We start from the raw sequence: 17,787 nt of genomic DNA, 5'->3' as shown, positions 1-17,787 counted from the left end.
TAATTGTTTTCCAGAAACAGGAATTACTTTCTTCTTGAAAATAAAGTATAGCAACTTTTCCTAATATTAACTCTGAAAATTTGTTTGCATATTTTGGGAAAGATAAAATAGTGAGGAGAAAGTAAAAACTAATGAACACCCTTTGACATATCCGTGTAAATCATGTGTATTACCTCTGTTTCAACTGAAATATGAATGAAAAAGGAAATTACATGCATTCTGAAAATGCATAAAACAAAAACCAACTCTTTTCACTTATGCCAGGCAATAGGATTTCTTCCAACAAACTAATTTTCTTTCTTTGCATATTTATGCCTATAAAATCCTTTCATTTTGGTTCCCTCTCATTTTCAGGATTTATACCTTTTAATCATTCAGTAAAAGGTGAACTGTCAAGCAATCTGAGTTTTTCACAGTCATTCTGTTCAGTAGAAGTTCCAGTAGTTAAATAGCCAAGTGAATGAATGTTTGTCTTTTGACAAAACAGTTGACTCATCATTTTCACCTCACGAAGGAATATTCTGCCATAGCACTAATTTCATTTGCATAGCTTGAAAAGTTAGTGGCTATTAGGTTACATATGCAATATTATTAATGTACCAACAAAACTAGATAATTTGAAAGTCAATAAAAAAGAATAGCAATTAGTCTAGTGAAAATAAAAAGAAGGTGAATTTCTAAAGGAATGCTTTTACATGCATAGTTATTGCAACAAGTGTGGTAGATGTGTGATTTGCAGGTGGGGCAAGATCAAGTATTTTTAAACTGTGGGAAGTGTATCCTGTTATTCTAGCAGGAAAAGTTAGTTTGGCAGGGCCAGGGTGGCTCTTTGCTTTGATAGTTTGTTGGATAATGAATATTTCCTCTTGTTTAAAATTAAAAATTTTTGGTATTATACAAACACAAAAAAACCTCATTGACATTGAAGCTGTGTTGTTGTTTAGACTGAGAAGAAAAAATACATGATTGCAGCCCAGATAGACAATTCCATCCTGGGCTGCGTCAAAAGAAGTGCGGCCAGCAGGTCAAGGGAAACGATTCTACCACTCCACTCTGCCCTTGTGAGACTTCATGTAGAGTGCTGCATCCAGGTTGGGGCCCCCAGGACAAGAAAGACATGGACTTGTTGCAGCAGGTCCAGAGGAGGCCAAGGAAGATGATCAGAGGGCTGGATAAAATCTCCTGTTGAGGGCAGGCTGAGAGAACTGGGGTTGTTCAGCCTTGAAAAGAGAGGGCTCTGGGAAGACCTCATTGCAGCCTTCCAGTACTTGAAGGGGGCTTATAAAAAAAGAGGGAGAGCAACTTTTTACATAGGCAGATATGATGGGACAAGGGGGAACAGTGTTAAACTAAAAGAGTAGAGATTTAGGTTAGATATTAGGAAGAAGTTCTTTACCCAGAGGGTAGTGAGGCACTGGACCAGGTTGCCCAGAGAATCTGTGGATGTCCAGTCTCTGGAAGTGTAGCCGCTTCCAGAGTTGGATGGGGCCCTGGGCAACGTGATCTAGTGGGGAGCATCCCTGCCTATGGCAGGGGGGTTGGAACTACATGATCTTTAGGGTCCCTTCCAACCCAAACTGTTCTGTGATTCTGTGATTAACAGTAAATTATAGTTTGTCAATCACTGAATTTTGGAGGCTTATAGTAATTGACATTACACTTCCTCAAATATAGTTTTGTTCAACATTTTTTCCCATGTTTTTAATCTGAAAGTATCACAGTGTCATAGCTACTAAGTTTGCAGTCAACTTTGCTCAAGCTCATTCTCTTCCTTCCTGCTTTTACTCTTTTTCCTAGTATGCCTCTTACTTGCCATCCCTCTGGGTGTTCACTCATGCAGTCTTTTCCAGACAGATGAGAATATATTATGTCTGTGCCACAGACCAGCTTAAAACAAATACCAGTAAGCTATAGGTAGCAAGCAGTAAGTACTATTACACGTGAAGCTGATTTGATGCACCTAGGGCTTCCAGTGTCCTCATACTCGACTGCAGGCTAGTCTTGTATTTTGAGGTGCTGTGTGCGTGTTCCATTGGGTTTTGTTTGTTTTCCCTTACTCTTGTTCTGTGGAGATCCCCTGCAAACCTCTGAACTGATCAGTGCAGTTTGCCTAGTGGGGTGCTGAAAGACTACAAGCACGGGGAAGGAGGTGCCCACCCAACTTCTGCTCAATGATGGGACTGCTGAATATGCTGAGTGGTGAAACAAGGAAAGCTACTGCCTCCTTAGTCTTCCAGTTGAATCTACACCTTCTGTGCACTTATCACTGTTGCTACAGGATTCTCTAATGCAGTGCTTTCCCTGATCTTGGTGCCAATCCCCACTTCTTAGAAGAAGCTATGAGAAATAGGGGGTGCCTGCACAGTGTGATAGTTTCAATGTTTTTACTTGTCTTTTTAACCACTCCCAGCTTAACAACATTGAATTCTGTTCTGCCTTTACTGTTTTAAGCCATGACAGCATTATCTTCCCCTTATGTCCCTCACAATCAATTCCCAGATTTAATTCTGGTGTCTTTATATTCCTTCTTCCTAACATTTGCTTTTCTTTCCCTCAATGTGAACAATCTATTCATTCAAGATAAATACATACAGAAGATCAGCTGTTCAGCTTCTCCCTATAGTGAAATATTAATCTGGGCTACTGAACTTGCTATTTTATATGGAAAATAAGTTGCTTAGTATACTCAAGAACCAGAATCAGTGGTGGTGGTACCACCTAATGAAATCTACATACTTTTTTCTAAAGCTTGCAGGGCCGTTTTACACTTTCTCTGATATTCCCAGTGCAGCCTAGTTATTGCAAATGCTACTTACTCCCCAGTGTATGTCTGCAGCATTGGTAATTAGTGCGCAATACAATTTGCAGGATGCATGAGGAAAAGCACTGAAGTACATTGATTAAAATTGCCACTTAGTTTACCATGGAGGTAATGAGCTATATGTAGAATAAAGTGGTTTTTAAAAAAAAAAAAACCCTATGCTGATTGATCTGACAGTGTTCAAAAAGTCTTCCCCAAAGCATTCTACTGACAAATTTAGCATGTTAACAAAAAAACCCAAAAAAAACCAAACCAACTTTGGTTTTTGCAAACAAAAAACCACCAAAACAAACAAACAAAAACATTGCAGCTTTATTAAAAGACTTAAGACCTCTCACCTTAATGCCATTGGGCAGAGCGCTTCCAATTCTGAGTGGAAGAGGCTGCCATCATCTTCTCTCTTACAAAATCAGTAGATAAAAAACAGATCCTCTGTGTTTCGCCTAACATTGGGAATGCCACTTACAGGCTTGCTGTGATGCTACTTAGTCTTACCCATGTGCTTGAGGGAATTGAATCTGGATGAAAAAGTGTGCTGCAAATGTACATTGGTTGAAGAAGCAGCATTAGCATTAATAAATGCCAATGCAGGTCTAGTCCTATTCTAAATTATTTTTTTTTAAGCTGCAGTAACTTACAGTTGAAGGCATAAAACCCTATATCTTGACATGGCCTAAGGATTTACCCTGAAGTGCAGATGCTAATGCAGATGTTTACCTCCTCATGCAGACATGTTTGCTTCTGGTTTTAAAAATAAAAATAAAAATCTGTCTGCTGACTCAACTTGTTCTCTAGAGAGCTTTGCTTCTTGTTGGCAGCTCATATTCAGGATGTTATAGAAAGGCTCCTGATTCTTATCTTACTCTCTTACCCCCGGCTGCTCTTCCATGTAGGCACAAGTGATACTGTTGGTGTGACCTGGGAAGTATTGTGTGTGACTGTATGGGTTTGGGGGTGATGATCAAGGGTGTGGGAACCCAGGTGGTGTTAGTCTTGATCCTTCTAGTAAGAGGGAGGGGCATGGAAGAGGATTGAGTGAAATATCACAGAATCACAGAATATGCTGAGTTAAAAAGGACCCGCAGGGATCATCTTCAGACAATAAGAAGAACCCTCATGTTCAAGGTCCTGGTTCTTATGGGCAACTACAACAATGCTAATATTTTATCAAGTTATGGTCCCCACATGTTTATTAGTGCTCAGAAACAAAGATTCTGAGCATCCAATCTGAAAAGAAATAGCAGAAATCTCAACTGCATCCAGCAGAGGCAGGGAAGGCACTCTAGGATTTATTTGTTGACTGTTGTTTCTCTAGTACAAAAATCAGTAGTTATAGTTTGCAGTAATGGATTCAAGTAAGTTTGTGCTGAAGTGAATTAGGAGAATACAGATGAGCAGTGGGTACCATAATTTTTCTTTAAGGTAGTGACATATAGCTTTTAATGGAACTTGTTAAACTGACTCCAGCCAATTCACAAGTCATCTCTCAGTGCCCTTGGGCTGTTTCCTGTACCATTGGCTGTGTCTTTATTTCTTTAAGGAGAAAGGAATCTATTGCAACAGATTTTAGAGACAATCTTTGGTATTTTTTACTTGGAATGTCTTACATGGAGCATGACACCTTGATACTGATTGATTTGTATTTTTGGTCTATTTCTACTTGATTTCAACTGTATAAACAGCTTCTTATTATTTTTGAAGAGGATGTTATAAGATGGATAAGAGAATGTATACCCTATAATTTATCCAAAATGTTTGGAAACACTAACTTTATTAAACAAGGAAAAGCTCCAGTGTTTGTTCTCTACAAATCTAAATGAAAAAATGAAGAATATATGCACCTTTTTTCCATTTGCAGGTTTTTTAGGCTGATTCCTTCTCATTTTTTAATATAATTCTATAATTAAAACTTACTTGTTCTTACTTTATGAAAGTACGTTTGTGGTATGTAGATCTTTCTTTCATTTAAATACCTTGATATCAGAAATGTCCTAAAAATATCTAGTAGCCACGCTTAAGAGAACTAACTGTCACTCTCAACATTTTAGTCATATTTTTCCCCTTTGGCACAATTTCTGGTTTGCATTCTTCAGGTTCCTTAGTTGTACGAGCCTGTGCCTTGCACTCCAAAGGAATGAATAATGTGGCCTTAAATTTGTGGTTGCTAACTACAGCTTGATGATATTCCTTCTGTAGCCAAAATGAATTTGAAAGAGACCTCACTATAAGTAAGAGTCTAGTTAATAACCTGAAAATTTCTCTCTCTATAGCAGAAATTCATCATGTCTTACTATGGTAGAGCTGATTTTTACAAAAGATAAGTAAATATTTTTCTACAGTCAGCATTATTTTAAGCAGTCATTTAAGGGGAAGAGGTATTATGAAATGGTGATTAATCTTGCATGTTTCCATGAGAAAAATCCAGGAAATAGTTTGTAACTTCTACATCCATGCTGTCGGTAACACAACTCTTGTTCCTGAGTGGGAAGAAGAAGCTGTGAATCTGAAAGTAAATTACTTGTTCCCTTCTGCTACAAATAAGAATATGAATATAGGAAGCCATTTTTGAATGAGAAATCTCAAGTTTTTGCTTCATTTTCCAAATAAGAAAATGTGTTTGCTTCTCTTTCCAATTAGAAACACACATCTTGGAACAAAAAAAAGAAGACTTTTGCGTTGGACTTCAGTTTTATCAGAATTCTCAAAAAAACGCAGAATTTTTCATCCAGACAGAAACTGAAGCACTAAAATCTTCAGATTTGCCAGTAAAGAGTCAAGGAGGAGGAGTCCTAAATAATTATAGTTCTGGTCCTGAAGAATCAAGGTAAAACCAAGAAATATCCCTATATGTAGTTTTTCTAGATTCAAATTATAGACAATATAAATATGAATTTTTGGATAAAGACAGGGAATTTTGCTACCCACATAAGAGTCAGTAAGTCAGCTTTTTACTTAGACTCACCATATCTGCCCTTCTTCCCTTGCAGAATGCAGCTTTCTCACTATTGTATTCTCTTGCATAGAAAATTTGATATTTGCAATGGTTTATATCACACACTGTGGGTATTTCAATGATTGTGTTCTCTACAGAGAATTTTGAAAATGCATCCTGAAGAGAATTAAAACAGATCTAAAAGTCTAGGAGCATCTGTGACTTTACACAACAAGCACAATGTGATGAGTGAGTAGAAAGCAGGAATAAAGCAGTGTGAAGTCCAGATGAAGTTGGAAGAGTGAATATGAGGAGCTGTGATACCTTGTAGCAGTCTGTGACAGGAATCTGGAGAAAGGCAAATATGGTTGAAAAGTTTAATATAAACTCTGAACATATTATTCTGTTATTAATTTTGGTCATTTCTTGTCATTAATTTTTGTACTGTGCAATGGCCCTCTACTGCAGTCTTGAGAAATATATATACTCATTTTATATGTGACATAATATACAAGGTATAATTAGCTGCCTAGGGAAAATGCTACCAGTTTTGAGTGACTTAGTGACTTGTAGACCAAGTCTAAACTGAAAGTGACAGAGTTGCTTTTGAAAATGGGAGCAAGACTGCAAAGCCCTATTATATACTTTTGAAAAATATACTAATTCCTCACCTGTGTAGCAGATTCTACACCTGCTTTTGTTATCTTTATTATGAACTGGTGGTGTTTTATTGGGCCAAACCCAATCCACAGCACGTTTTCATTTGTCTTGTTGCCTTTTTTTTGCATTAGGGACTGACATATGCCATTAGGGCAATGCATCCTGCACTAAAAGCCAAATATAATCCCGAGTGCTTAAGTACAGCCCAGCACAGAGTCAGCCAAAGATTGTAGCTCCTACCCTTCACCAATGCCACTCCCACTGGCACTCAGGCTGGTCTTGAACACTGAGATTAACCTCCCACAGCAGTCAGCATGTTAAACCATATCATCTGCAAGTATGTTACATGGAGGATCCTAAAGCTATGTGCCAAAACCTCATTATAGTAGATACTGTATAAATTGCACAAAATATGTCCTTCCTCAAATAGATTGTAATTAGAATATATGATAAAATATCTTGATATAGAAAAACCCAGGAAATGTTGAGTCAGTGTTGATTTACATTGTAGATTCTGGTCTTGGTGTACCATCAATGTGATTTGTATTTTTTTCTTCTAAGGAGAAAGGAAAAAATTCATTTGAGGAAAGAAAACATTTCAGTTTAAGATGATGATGAATTATATTTAAACTTGGTCATGGAAGCATCTCCTGAACATGGAAAAGGCTTGAGTTTTATAATGTCTGGGCAATAGTATCTAGAGGTTATTTTTGTCTCTCTCTTTTTTTTTTTTCCTTCCTAAATACAGTACTGTAGAAAGAAAGGCTAACAGAATGCTCCCTGAATTTACACCCTCATGGAAGGATGCTGCAGATTTAGATGGAAAAACAGAAACTGCATTCCTTTTAAAAGAATTGGACATGCTGAGGGCCAAAAATAAAAAGGTACAATTGAGATATTCAGATCACAGTATTTGCTTTCTTGTGGTTGACTTGTAAAACATGCATTTTAAATTGTTTCTGATTTAGTTTTGTTATTTATTTGAGAGTACTAATCAGTAGCTTCCTGACATTTTGGATTCTTAGTATCTGTTTAACAACCATTTCTCTGGAATTAAAAAAAAAAACATTCAACCTACCCTCTGATTTTTTTAATCAGTGACATAAGTTCTTGCACCCTGGATGAAAACCAAGGAGGACCAAAGACAAAGCCAGGACTTCATGAATAGAATCTGGAGCTCATGCTTCTGATGCTTCTGTGGCCCAGATAACGAATGTGCCCTGATAAGTTCTCTTTGTTGAGAGGAAGAAAATTCCATCCTACTTGAACACTGCATTGCTTCTAGTTAGTTGTGGTTGTATGCACCTAAACAACATAACAGTCTATAGTCTTTCCATGAAGTGCCATTTAATATTTAATGGCAAGCTCAGATATCTCTCGAAGAACAGATTTAGTGAATACCCATTTAAAAGAAAGGCCTCAATATGTGAAAGAATACCAGTTTTGTATCTGATAATGAACATGAAAAATTATGCATTTACACCACAGTCTCTTCATGCTGTGATGGCAGTACTCTTGGTAGGAAACGGGCTGCTTATGCAGACACCACCTACATTATATTCTATCTAATTCTGAACTTCCTTAGCAAGAAGGCTACCAATACCTGAAGAAGAGAATCCCAAGTCAAAACAACAGCATGCAATTACAAGTGGCAATGTGCTACTTGGCTCACAGATAGGTCAGATGTTAAAATAGATATTTTTAATGTTTGGTCTTTAAACAAATAAATGTAATAAATTGAACTTTTGTTGTAATGCTTAGTGTTTGTATTTTGGGGGTAAGAAATTATTATTTACAATTTTGCTGTGGTTAAAAGAGCTGTTTCAGCCGGATAAGAATCTTACTGTACATTTGTTCAATTCAGCTTCAAGATAATCTGGCTGAAAAGGACAAGGAGCTGAAGACAATGAAACTGGACTTAGAACTACAAGAGAGAGCTACAGAAGCTAAGATTGCAGAAAAGATTGCAGGTACAGTAGGCAAGCGTTTAACAGATGGCTGTATGGCTCCTACAGTACCTGTGGTTGCTATATGACGTGGCCTAGTGAGCGTTAGCTTTATTTACTAAAGGAGGGAAGATTTGAGGGTTTTTTTTATATGTGGCTGTTTAGAGTTGCTTAGAAAATAGGTGGCTTTAACATCCTGGTACTGGTATTAGTAGGAGCTTTACCTGTATTCATACTGATTTGGGCATTAAATGCATTGTTAACACCATGTCAATCCAATCACAAAAAGGTTGTTTGTTTTGCTGGAAGGTCCTGAACAAACAAGGGGAAATAATGATTACCAGTGCCTCTACCTTTCAACCAGCAGTTCAAATACCACTTATTGTTTTAGCTCGTTCAGAGCAATACTACCCCCTCCCCGTGCATGGAGATAGTCACACATTCACCTCAACTAGAGACCTGCACTGTTCTTGAAAAACCTGTTCTTGAAAAATCTACTCTTCTGGTAGTTATAATGAATTTTTGTCAAATAATGGTATGTCTCCAGTGAATGAAGTGCATATGAATTCTTGAAAGGTTTTTAAGTTTATAGCTGAAAGTGAATGCATGCTTATATTTGTTGTTAATTGTTCTTTGGGGAGACATACAAGCATGAAAACAGCTTGTATTCTATGCTTTCAGGTATTGCTGACATAATGAAGCTGAGTATTTTTATTATTGAGAAGTGACTGTGTATACAGTGTACCTAGTGGATGAAAAATGCTCTAAGGTTTTTCTGAAAGCGTTTTTAAAAAATGAATGAGAGTGCTTTTATAAATACATTGTATCATTTGTTCAGAAAGAAAGTGTGAGGTTGGTAAAACTGTTTTCTTATGGATCTTACACACTTCATAATGTATTAATAGTACTAATACCTGTCTCCAAAATGTTGGTACTGAAGGGAGGAGTAATTGTCTTCAGGTAAAAAGAGCAGATTATAAACTCTCTAACTGAAAAACAGATGGCTGACTTTCCACTTAATATCAAACTCCTGAGAATACAGTATACTGTGAATATTATAGATAGAAGAGACAGTTCCTAGATTTTCTGTGGTGGGGGAAGGGAAAGGAAAATCTAATTGACATCTTAGGAAAAAAATTAAATACAGGCATAATTTTATTCTTATTCAATTTCACATAACTGCTTGCTTTATTTTCATAAGAAAAAAAATCCACACTCTCTATCCTTGTAACATCTAGCAGTCAAAGGCTAATGCAAATGGTTTGGGCTGGATCTGAAGTTTCATGTTTGTTCCTGGATATTTGCCCAGTGGTTTACCTCTGTACTTGATTCTCTTTGATATAGGTGTTCATTGCTCATTAAAACCTGGAAAGAAAAGTGTGTCAAAAACATGTTTAGTTTCATTTTTTTCGATGCAGTAGGAATACTTGTTGGTAAATTGTTGTTTCCCTACACTACTGTTCAAACATTCTAATTATGTCCTGAGCGTATTTTTCTCTTCAAAATAGTATGGCATGAATATGGATATAAGAATTTAACATACTTATTCTGTTTTAAAAGTAAGAATAAACCAAATTTTAAAGAGAGCTACAATGTGTAGTAAGGATGACCTTTAAAAAATAGCCTTTTTTTTCTCTTTTTATGAGTACAGGAAGTATAAAATCCTTTAAATGCTGAGAGAGAGGGCAAGAGGCTCCTTACTACTTAAGCTGTTTGCCAAAAGGAAGCGTTGTTAATATTTCACAGTTTTTTTGCTTCCTGTCTTACAGTTCTAAGAATGTTACCAAGTATAGATAAATGATTTGAAATCTGGAATGATGTGAACCAAACTGAATTTGTGGAGGTCTGTCTCTCTCTCTCTCTCATAAAAGCCTTGGGTAGAGCTCTAGTGGACAAGCAGAACCTAATAAAGAAGAGACTGTGTTTAAGGAAAAACTTTTCCCCTTGTTTTAAGTTCTTTGAGGAAGGGAGAACACTTGCTGCTGTGATTTCATGCTACTAGTTAATGTTTAATTACTGCCGTGTATAACACATGGTGGACTGAAGCTTGTAAATATGGGTGTTTGCATTTTTATTATTACTTAGTACTGACTTTATGATAAGTAAGTGACTCCACAAAATTATATTGTAAAGAACATCAGAAAGGTACACCATAAAAGTGTTATCTACCTTGAGGAGTATTACAATTCCGTTTTAAAAGGTAACCCCCTAATTGATGGGTTTTACCTAAACAAGTCCCATGAAAAGAACAGAAAAACTGAAGACAAAGGCCATTTTTAAATGAAGCTACTGCAGTCTTCAGAAACAAATAATCTGGAGATTGTCCCTTTATAATTTTTACTTTGTTCAGAGGAAGAAGTGAAGAGAAAAAGTGTAAATTTGTTAAGGGCTTCATGAAAGAAGAAGAAAAAGTAGAATTAAAGCAGAAGATATAGATGATGGAAGAGAAAGTATAATACTCTGCAGTAAAAAAATTATTTTCAGAAGGTGTTTATTTTCAAATTTTACTAGCCTGGAAAATGGATTTTAAAACTTCCTTGGGTCCTTATCTCTATGTCAGTTAGTTATGGCTAAAGAAATTTAGGGAATTTGCAGTTTTGGTTACAGACTTCTAGGCACTGGATACTAATGTTTCTGGGGGTCATAGTTCCCACAAATTCCTGCAGTTTCTTCATTATTATTCTGCTGGATTTTGTGTCATTATAAGCCAGTGTCCATTAGCGTACCATTAGTTTCACTCCCCATCATCAAGAAGAACGGAGGTAGTGGCAACATCAGGAAAATCAAGGGAAGAGTACATTGTAAAAGAACAGAGACCAGGGTAATGTAAGGAAAAACGGGAACACCGCATATGAGCTGGGTATGAAGAATAGACAAATCTTGACATTTGGGAAGTGCAGAACTTTAATATGTTGAACAGAAAAGGAATGGGTGCCCCCTGTGGGAAGGGAAAGAGAGAAGGAGCATACATCTGAGGACAGACTGGAAGATGGATGCATTGCAAACGACAGAAAGTCTTCAAAAAACCAGAAGAGAGAACAGATCTCACTTTGGATGGACATAATAAGTGACTTCATTTTTTCCTAACAGAAGAATGAAATAGGGGACATATGGGAAGTTTTAGAGGAAAGAGCTGATTGAGTGTAAGGCAAAATTATAGAGCATAGTGATAGCCTCTCCAGACTGGAAAAAATATCAAAGCCCAGGTTTTCTCACAGTAACTCCTGCCATTACTGAAGCAAGATATAACATAGTTGGCATCAGAACCTCAGCTCTTGCATATTTTTGTTGCTGTCACAGTATATGTTGAGACTAAGAATAATTCTAAATGAAAATATAATTAAAAAAATGTTTATCCTTAAATCTTTCTGTAGCAATGGCTATTCTGTGGAGCTGGGATTTTTTTGTGCTTGTTTCTAATAAGAATGTTACCAAAATTTATTACTTTTTTAAATCAACATCATATCAGTCCAGCCCTGTTAGATGTTGCACGCTACCTTTAGTACCTGAAAACTGTATTAGCGTTCTGCAGATGCTCTCTGAAAGACCAGGGTAATGATAGGAAATACAGTATGGAAAAAGGGGAAAGCAGTACTTCTAATACAGTGGTATATGTTATACAGCTTTCAGTCTCTTGGAAACTATGGCAATATACCTACAATGAAGTCCCTATTTCAGGTCTGTTTTTATGAAATTGTTGTGCATTTGCATTTGTAGTATTTTGGAATTCTTGATTATGGTATGGAAAAGTTCACGAACATTATTTGAAGTTTCCTAAATTGACTCAAAAAATAATTACTGAATATGCATATGCAATCATTTTAATAGAAAGTAAAAACAAATATCCAAGTGGCTATTACCTGAGAGTTAATTTGATTTAATATCCCGTAAAGTAAGAGGAAATAAGTAATCTTGCCAGTAATAAACTTTGGGTGGCAATAACTTCCAGCACAGAAGCAAAGTATTTTCCGTTTCTTCAAAGCTCACTTTAAAGTCCCTTTTTAGATGTTATTTTTCTTTCCTGCATGTCATCCATTAAAGATTAGCTGTGGAAGGTTGGAGCATGGAGAGATTATGAATGACAGAACAACTCCTGCAGAATAATAATCAGTTTTTGGTATTTAATGCTGTTTGACTTTTGCAGACACATTTCTTATTAACCTTTGGTACAAACAGAAATCCAGGTTCCTGATATCTCATGGAGAAGATGAATTCAAGATCCTCTTCCAATTAAACTGAAATAAGGCCAATATTGGGTTTTAGCCAAAAGAACTCAATAGTTCCCAAGTCTTGTGTTTATAAACCTAAATATGAATGATATTTTACAGTTTAAGTAGGTAGTTCATATACTTCCCTAACCCAGTTTTCTAGACATAATTTGTTTATATATATAGTCTATATCATTCTTGGGGGGGTTGTCCTCAAGGTGGGGGCATTGAGACTGAGAAATTCTTGGCTTAGTTTTTAACGGTTTAATTTGAAACAATGGAATTTTTACCTTCTGATTGTCAGAATTGTTGATTCTCAAAAAGTTGCATGCAGCTCTTTCAAGTACAATATACGATGAGCTGGCATAGATCAAGATGCCAATTACTAAACTATTTATGGGTGGAGCTTGTATGTAAAAAGCAAGCCAGTATCTTCTGCATAATTCTGTGATTAGTCTGGCCTTTCTTTCTTTCCCACAACGGTGCTAGATGAGCATAAAGAACTGGGGTTTATTCAGGAATAAAAAGGTCTGCAAGTAACCTACTTCTTGGGGTATTACAAAACTTAACATGACAAATTATAACTTGCAAACTTTCATGCAGTGTTTATATTTTCCCCCTTAAATTAAATTTTCAAGCATCAGTAATTATTCACTGCAGAAAAAGTTTAACAGCATTATGGTTTGAATTTTGAAGTCAGCTGTGCTTAGTGTATTAGAAGCAGAGGCTTAAGTATTGTACAGGGATTGGCTTTCATGAGAACTGCTTTAGGGTCTGTGTATAATGCTCTTTCCTATTCTTTCCCACTTTATTTTTTTTAATTGAATTGGGATCTGAGTACACAAAGAAAACCTGATGCAGAGTTGCCACTAAGCAACTTTAACCTTTTATTAAGAACATTCTGTTTATAGCATTGGAAATGTAGGAGCAGATGAATACTGTGCACTAAATACATACAACAAACACAAAGCAATAAAGAAATCAGTGTGTTCTATCAGTATTTGTTCAGATTGCTTTATCTATAAAGTCACATTTAGGCGTAAATGACTTTTAGTGTATAACTCCAGGTACAGACCAGTGAAAACTCAAGTAGTTCTATCATCTTCTTATCACTATTTTGCTTTTATTTTTTAGTTATAGGTCATAACTGAAAGTAAATTAATGGTAGCTTTCAAAAAGAGAGCTGGGAACTTAAGTTGTCTGTTTCGTAAGAGAACATGTCAGCACTATTTTTAAGTTGACAATCAGCCCTGGAGCTCCTGATAGTTTGCCATTTGCCTGAATGAGAACTGTGTAAGGGCCTTAGGATTTGAACATTTCTAGGGATTATCTGCGTTTTGTAACGTGTATGTGCAGAGACCAATTAATAACACATTCTAAAGGTTTTCATTGCAATGCAGTATTTTTTTTTTATTTGGCTATGATAAGATTGACTTATTTAAGAATTGTGAGCAAGTCATTAAATCTAGTGGAAGGAAGTCTCAGAGAATTTTGATTTCTAATTTGAGTGGATAACAAGTACATTCATGTTTGTATTTCTGTAAGGAGAACAAGCATATAACCATATGGTTCAATAAAATTAATGGTTAAATAATTGCCCATCTGGAAATGGCAAGAATAGTTTCTGAGTCTTCTTGTGATTAGACAGACAGAGATCCAGCAGTGGTGGACAGGAATGGGAAGACTGATGAAAATGAAAAGGCATGTAGTCATTGCACCCCTTTTCCCAATATAATTCTCTAATTCCTCACATTCACGTAGCTGCTGCCCAGAAATCCAAAGTGAAAACAAAACAAAAATCCCTAAAAAGCTTCAGTTAAACCTCTCTGCAGGATAAATTTCAGCTGACAGTTTTTTCATGGAAGCAACTGAGCAGGATAAACAAGCAGCTCATTACAGGAATCTTGAATTCTAAGTATGACTTGGCCAAGCAAGTTCTTTCATTCCTTCAGAATAATATATGTTTCCAAAAGGCAGAAAACAGAAAATATTCTTTGTTTCATCTTTTGCATGACTTCAATATTCACTCCTGTCTTAGGGCTGTATACCTTCACGGAACAAGCGAAATAATGTATTGACATTTTTTGAGCCATTATTTATTATTATTTCAGTCAATTCATGAATATTTAAGATGCTCAGTGCCTTTTTTGTAAAAGCGTATGATCTCATTTGTATTTCATGTTACTGTAATGGTGCGAGGAACCAGTAAAATTACTTCGAATGTATCAGAATCAATGCCAAAGAAAATCCTAAGTCACTTATTGTTCTGCAACCACTGATCTTGAATACTAAATCTTAAACTGCAAAACCCTGACCTTCTGCAACAATACATTGTTATTAACAAAAATACATTCTCACCATGTCTTTTTCTTCGAAGTAACTGGTTGCTGTAACTACTGCTTGTTGCAAAAACAATTAATAAAATTTTAATTTCACTGTTTCCTGGATCACTTTTCATATAGTCCAGTTCCAAAAGCAGTATTTCATCACATCTGATAACAAACACCTTGCAAAGTCCAAAATATTGTTATTATTTCTGACTTACCTTGAAACACAATTGTTGTAGTGTTATAGTATTTACTGTATCTTCTGAGTTATGGTAACAATGTGGTTAGTGATCTCATCTTTTCTTTATAAGCTCTGTACTGTATTCTGATTTTACTTTTTGGATGAGTTATGTGATTTCTGCTGCCATTGATTTTTTAAGTCCCAACATTTTCTTCTTTTGCCTCTCTCACTCAGTTTATTTTATTTACACAGATGACCTCTAGGAAATAAGCAAACAGACTTTTACCCTGGGAGTCGTGCTTCCCTTACTTCTCCCAAAGTTCTGTTGTTTGGAAAATCATGAACCACTGTTTAAACTAGAATGATTTCCAGCACACCTTCTTAGTACTGCTGTGTTTTAAAGGTAGTTTAAAAAGTATAGGAGATAAGTTTGCCGAAAGAATCAGGTTCAACTAAGAAAATATGTACACTGCTTTGACTCAGTAAACTCATACTTGGTATGGTTCATCTTCTTCATATTTACTTTTGCCCATATTAGAAAACAATTAGCTTACTAAACAAATTTGAGTATTTGGGATAAAAAAATCTACTTTGAGTCTCTCTCATTTGACTAAGAATTACATGATATTTGATAAGCTTGTTTAAAAATGGACATATCCAAATATTATTGTAAACACCCATTGATTTGTTTTACCTGCAATATAAGTATTTTACTTAGTTGGCTTACATAGTAGCTAATAATATTTGTTAATGTAATTTAACTGCTGTGAACCTTTACTGAACAAATATTGAAATTTATACAAGTCAAAGAAAGAGAATCTCTAATGACTTTTGTAAAAGCTTCCATTTAATAGTTAAGGAGAAAAGTTTATATGACATACCAGATGCAATTAACAGTAGATTTTACATTTAATAAAAAGAAAGAAGCATATGTATTTGCTTTATTCATTCCATCATAATTTGCATTAGAGCTGTGGGTGTTTAATGAGCAAATTCCAGCTAAAATGCTATATTGATTTTCTGAGTGAACTTTGTAATAGCTATCTACCTTACAAAAGCTCTCTGTTTACAATTGTTTTCTTTACTAAAAACTAAAAATGTTTTAGAATTGATGAGTTTAGCATAATGATTCTTTTAAAATAAAGAGCTCTTTTAGAGTATGCAGATTTTAGTTACAAGGAGAAAGATATTATTGAATTCTTCCAAAACAAATAAAGTTTATGCAACTAAATAATAGTGTTATATTTGTATATATTACAATATCTTTAAGCATTGTAAAATAATCCTTTTTTCATAACTTAGCACTCTGGAATGTAAATATTTTAACTCTTTAATGTTAAAATTCATATGTGTATGAATTAGTAAATGATACAATTCATTTTAGCTTAATACTAGACTATTCCTTCTTTGGTTTTGTGTGTCATTTTCTTGCTTGAAACATGAGTTCTATAAGAATTTGTGTTTCTTCTTGGTCAGGCCTCAAGACAGGGTAGGATTGGTTGGTGTACCACTGGAAGGTGTCTCCAAGAAAAACTTTGTGGTGTCAACCAGAGCAGTTGGTGACTAAGTAGCTGGATCTCTTTTTTCATTGAATCAGGCATCAAGTCAGTGTGCCAGTATGGAGCTAGTATTTTGCTGGGTATGCCTTATCTTGAGTTGAACTTAGGAACCTGGCATGTTAACTCTCAATCAGTTTTTGCCTGACATTTTTAAGAAACATAGGGATGATAATCTGCATATTCTTTACTCTTTTTAGTATAGAGGAATTTCCTGTCACTCTCCCTTATAGTTTTTAAGTGGACAACTTATACATCACGTTTTCCTAGATATGATGCAAAATGTTTTGGTTTGCTACTGCATTGAAACCTAAATATGTATTCATTTCAGTGACTTATTTGAGGAATGCTGTTATCCTTATGGTCCTGAATTGCTACTTGTGACTCATCCATAGCTCAATCTGAATAGTGAATGTTATTGTTAACAACATCATACTTCGGACTACCTGCAAGTGTGTAACTGTCATAATATTCCATATAGTAGGAAAAAAGAATTCATAAAATATTAAATAAAAGTCAAAATTGTATAGGCATTGGATAGCAAAAATGTCTAACCTAAATTCAGAAGGCTGGTAAAGAAATCAGGTGAGTTAGCTTTCTGTAGACCATTAAAATGAGTTAGATAAGGACTTTAAGTATTTTCTAAATAAGTAATTTCTTTTGGTCAGTGTCACTATTGCTGTGTGATATTAAAAATGCCATGTAGCTAAGTATATACTTTCTGACTTAGATTACCATGCAGGCATCTTACATGATTTTCTACGCTTTCCATATTCTGTTTTAATATTAAACAATTGACTTTCAATACTAATTTTAAGAAATAGAAGCAAAAACCAAACCCTTGTAATTGATATGGAGAGACTATATTTTTTTTTTAAATTTAGGTGGTGGATCTTATCACTGGGATATTATCTCCAATGTTTTAATTTAGTGGAAGGATAAGAAAACAACAAGAAAGAGTTGCTCAATTTAAATCACTTTTCCATAGATAATAGTTAACAGACAGTGTTTTGTAATATACCTTTGGGTGGGGGAAGGGTTTGCTGTTCAAGGCAATTAGCTCCTGGGCTGCTATCAGAGATGGTAAGATTTCAGATAAGCAGGATGCTTAAGTAACTTAAAAATATCTCTTTTTCTGAATGCTTTCATACTGTTT

At 35.4% G+C, this 17,787-nt stretch overlaps 1 protein-coding gene across 12 annotated transcripts in view; it reads left to right on the top strand.

Moving 5' to 3' along the window:
- Positions 1-17,787, top strand: part of MIPOL1 (mirror-image polydactyly 1) — a 203,100-nt gene that overhangs the window by 48,446 nt on the left and 136,867 nt on the right. For all 12 annotated transcript variants that reach the window (XM_051806544.1, XM_051806534.1, XM_051806539.1 and 9 more), the window contains 3 exons: positions 5,459-5,645; positions 7,162-7,297; positions 8,278-8,383. In XM_051806544.1, coding sequence (XP_051662504.1) covers positions 5,459-5,645; positions 7,162-7,297; positions 8,278-8,383 — 429 coding nt within the window. The remainder of the gene's footprint in view (positions 1-5,458; positions 5,646-7,161; positions 7,298-8,277; positions 8,384-17,787) is intronic.

This window comes from Manacus candei, unplaced genomic scaffold (assembly GCF_025592945.1).
Source record: "Manacus candei isolate 608988 ecotype Guabito, Panama unplaced genomic scaffold, ASM2559294v1 h1tg000067l, whole genome shotgun sequence".
NCBI lineage: Eukaryota > Metazoa > Chordata > Aves > Passeriformes > Pipridae > Manacus > Manacus candei.
This window is presented reverse-complemented; position numbering and strand designations above follow the sequence as displayed.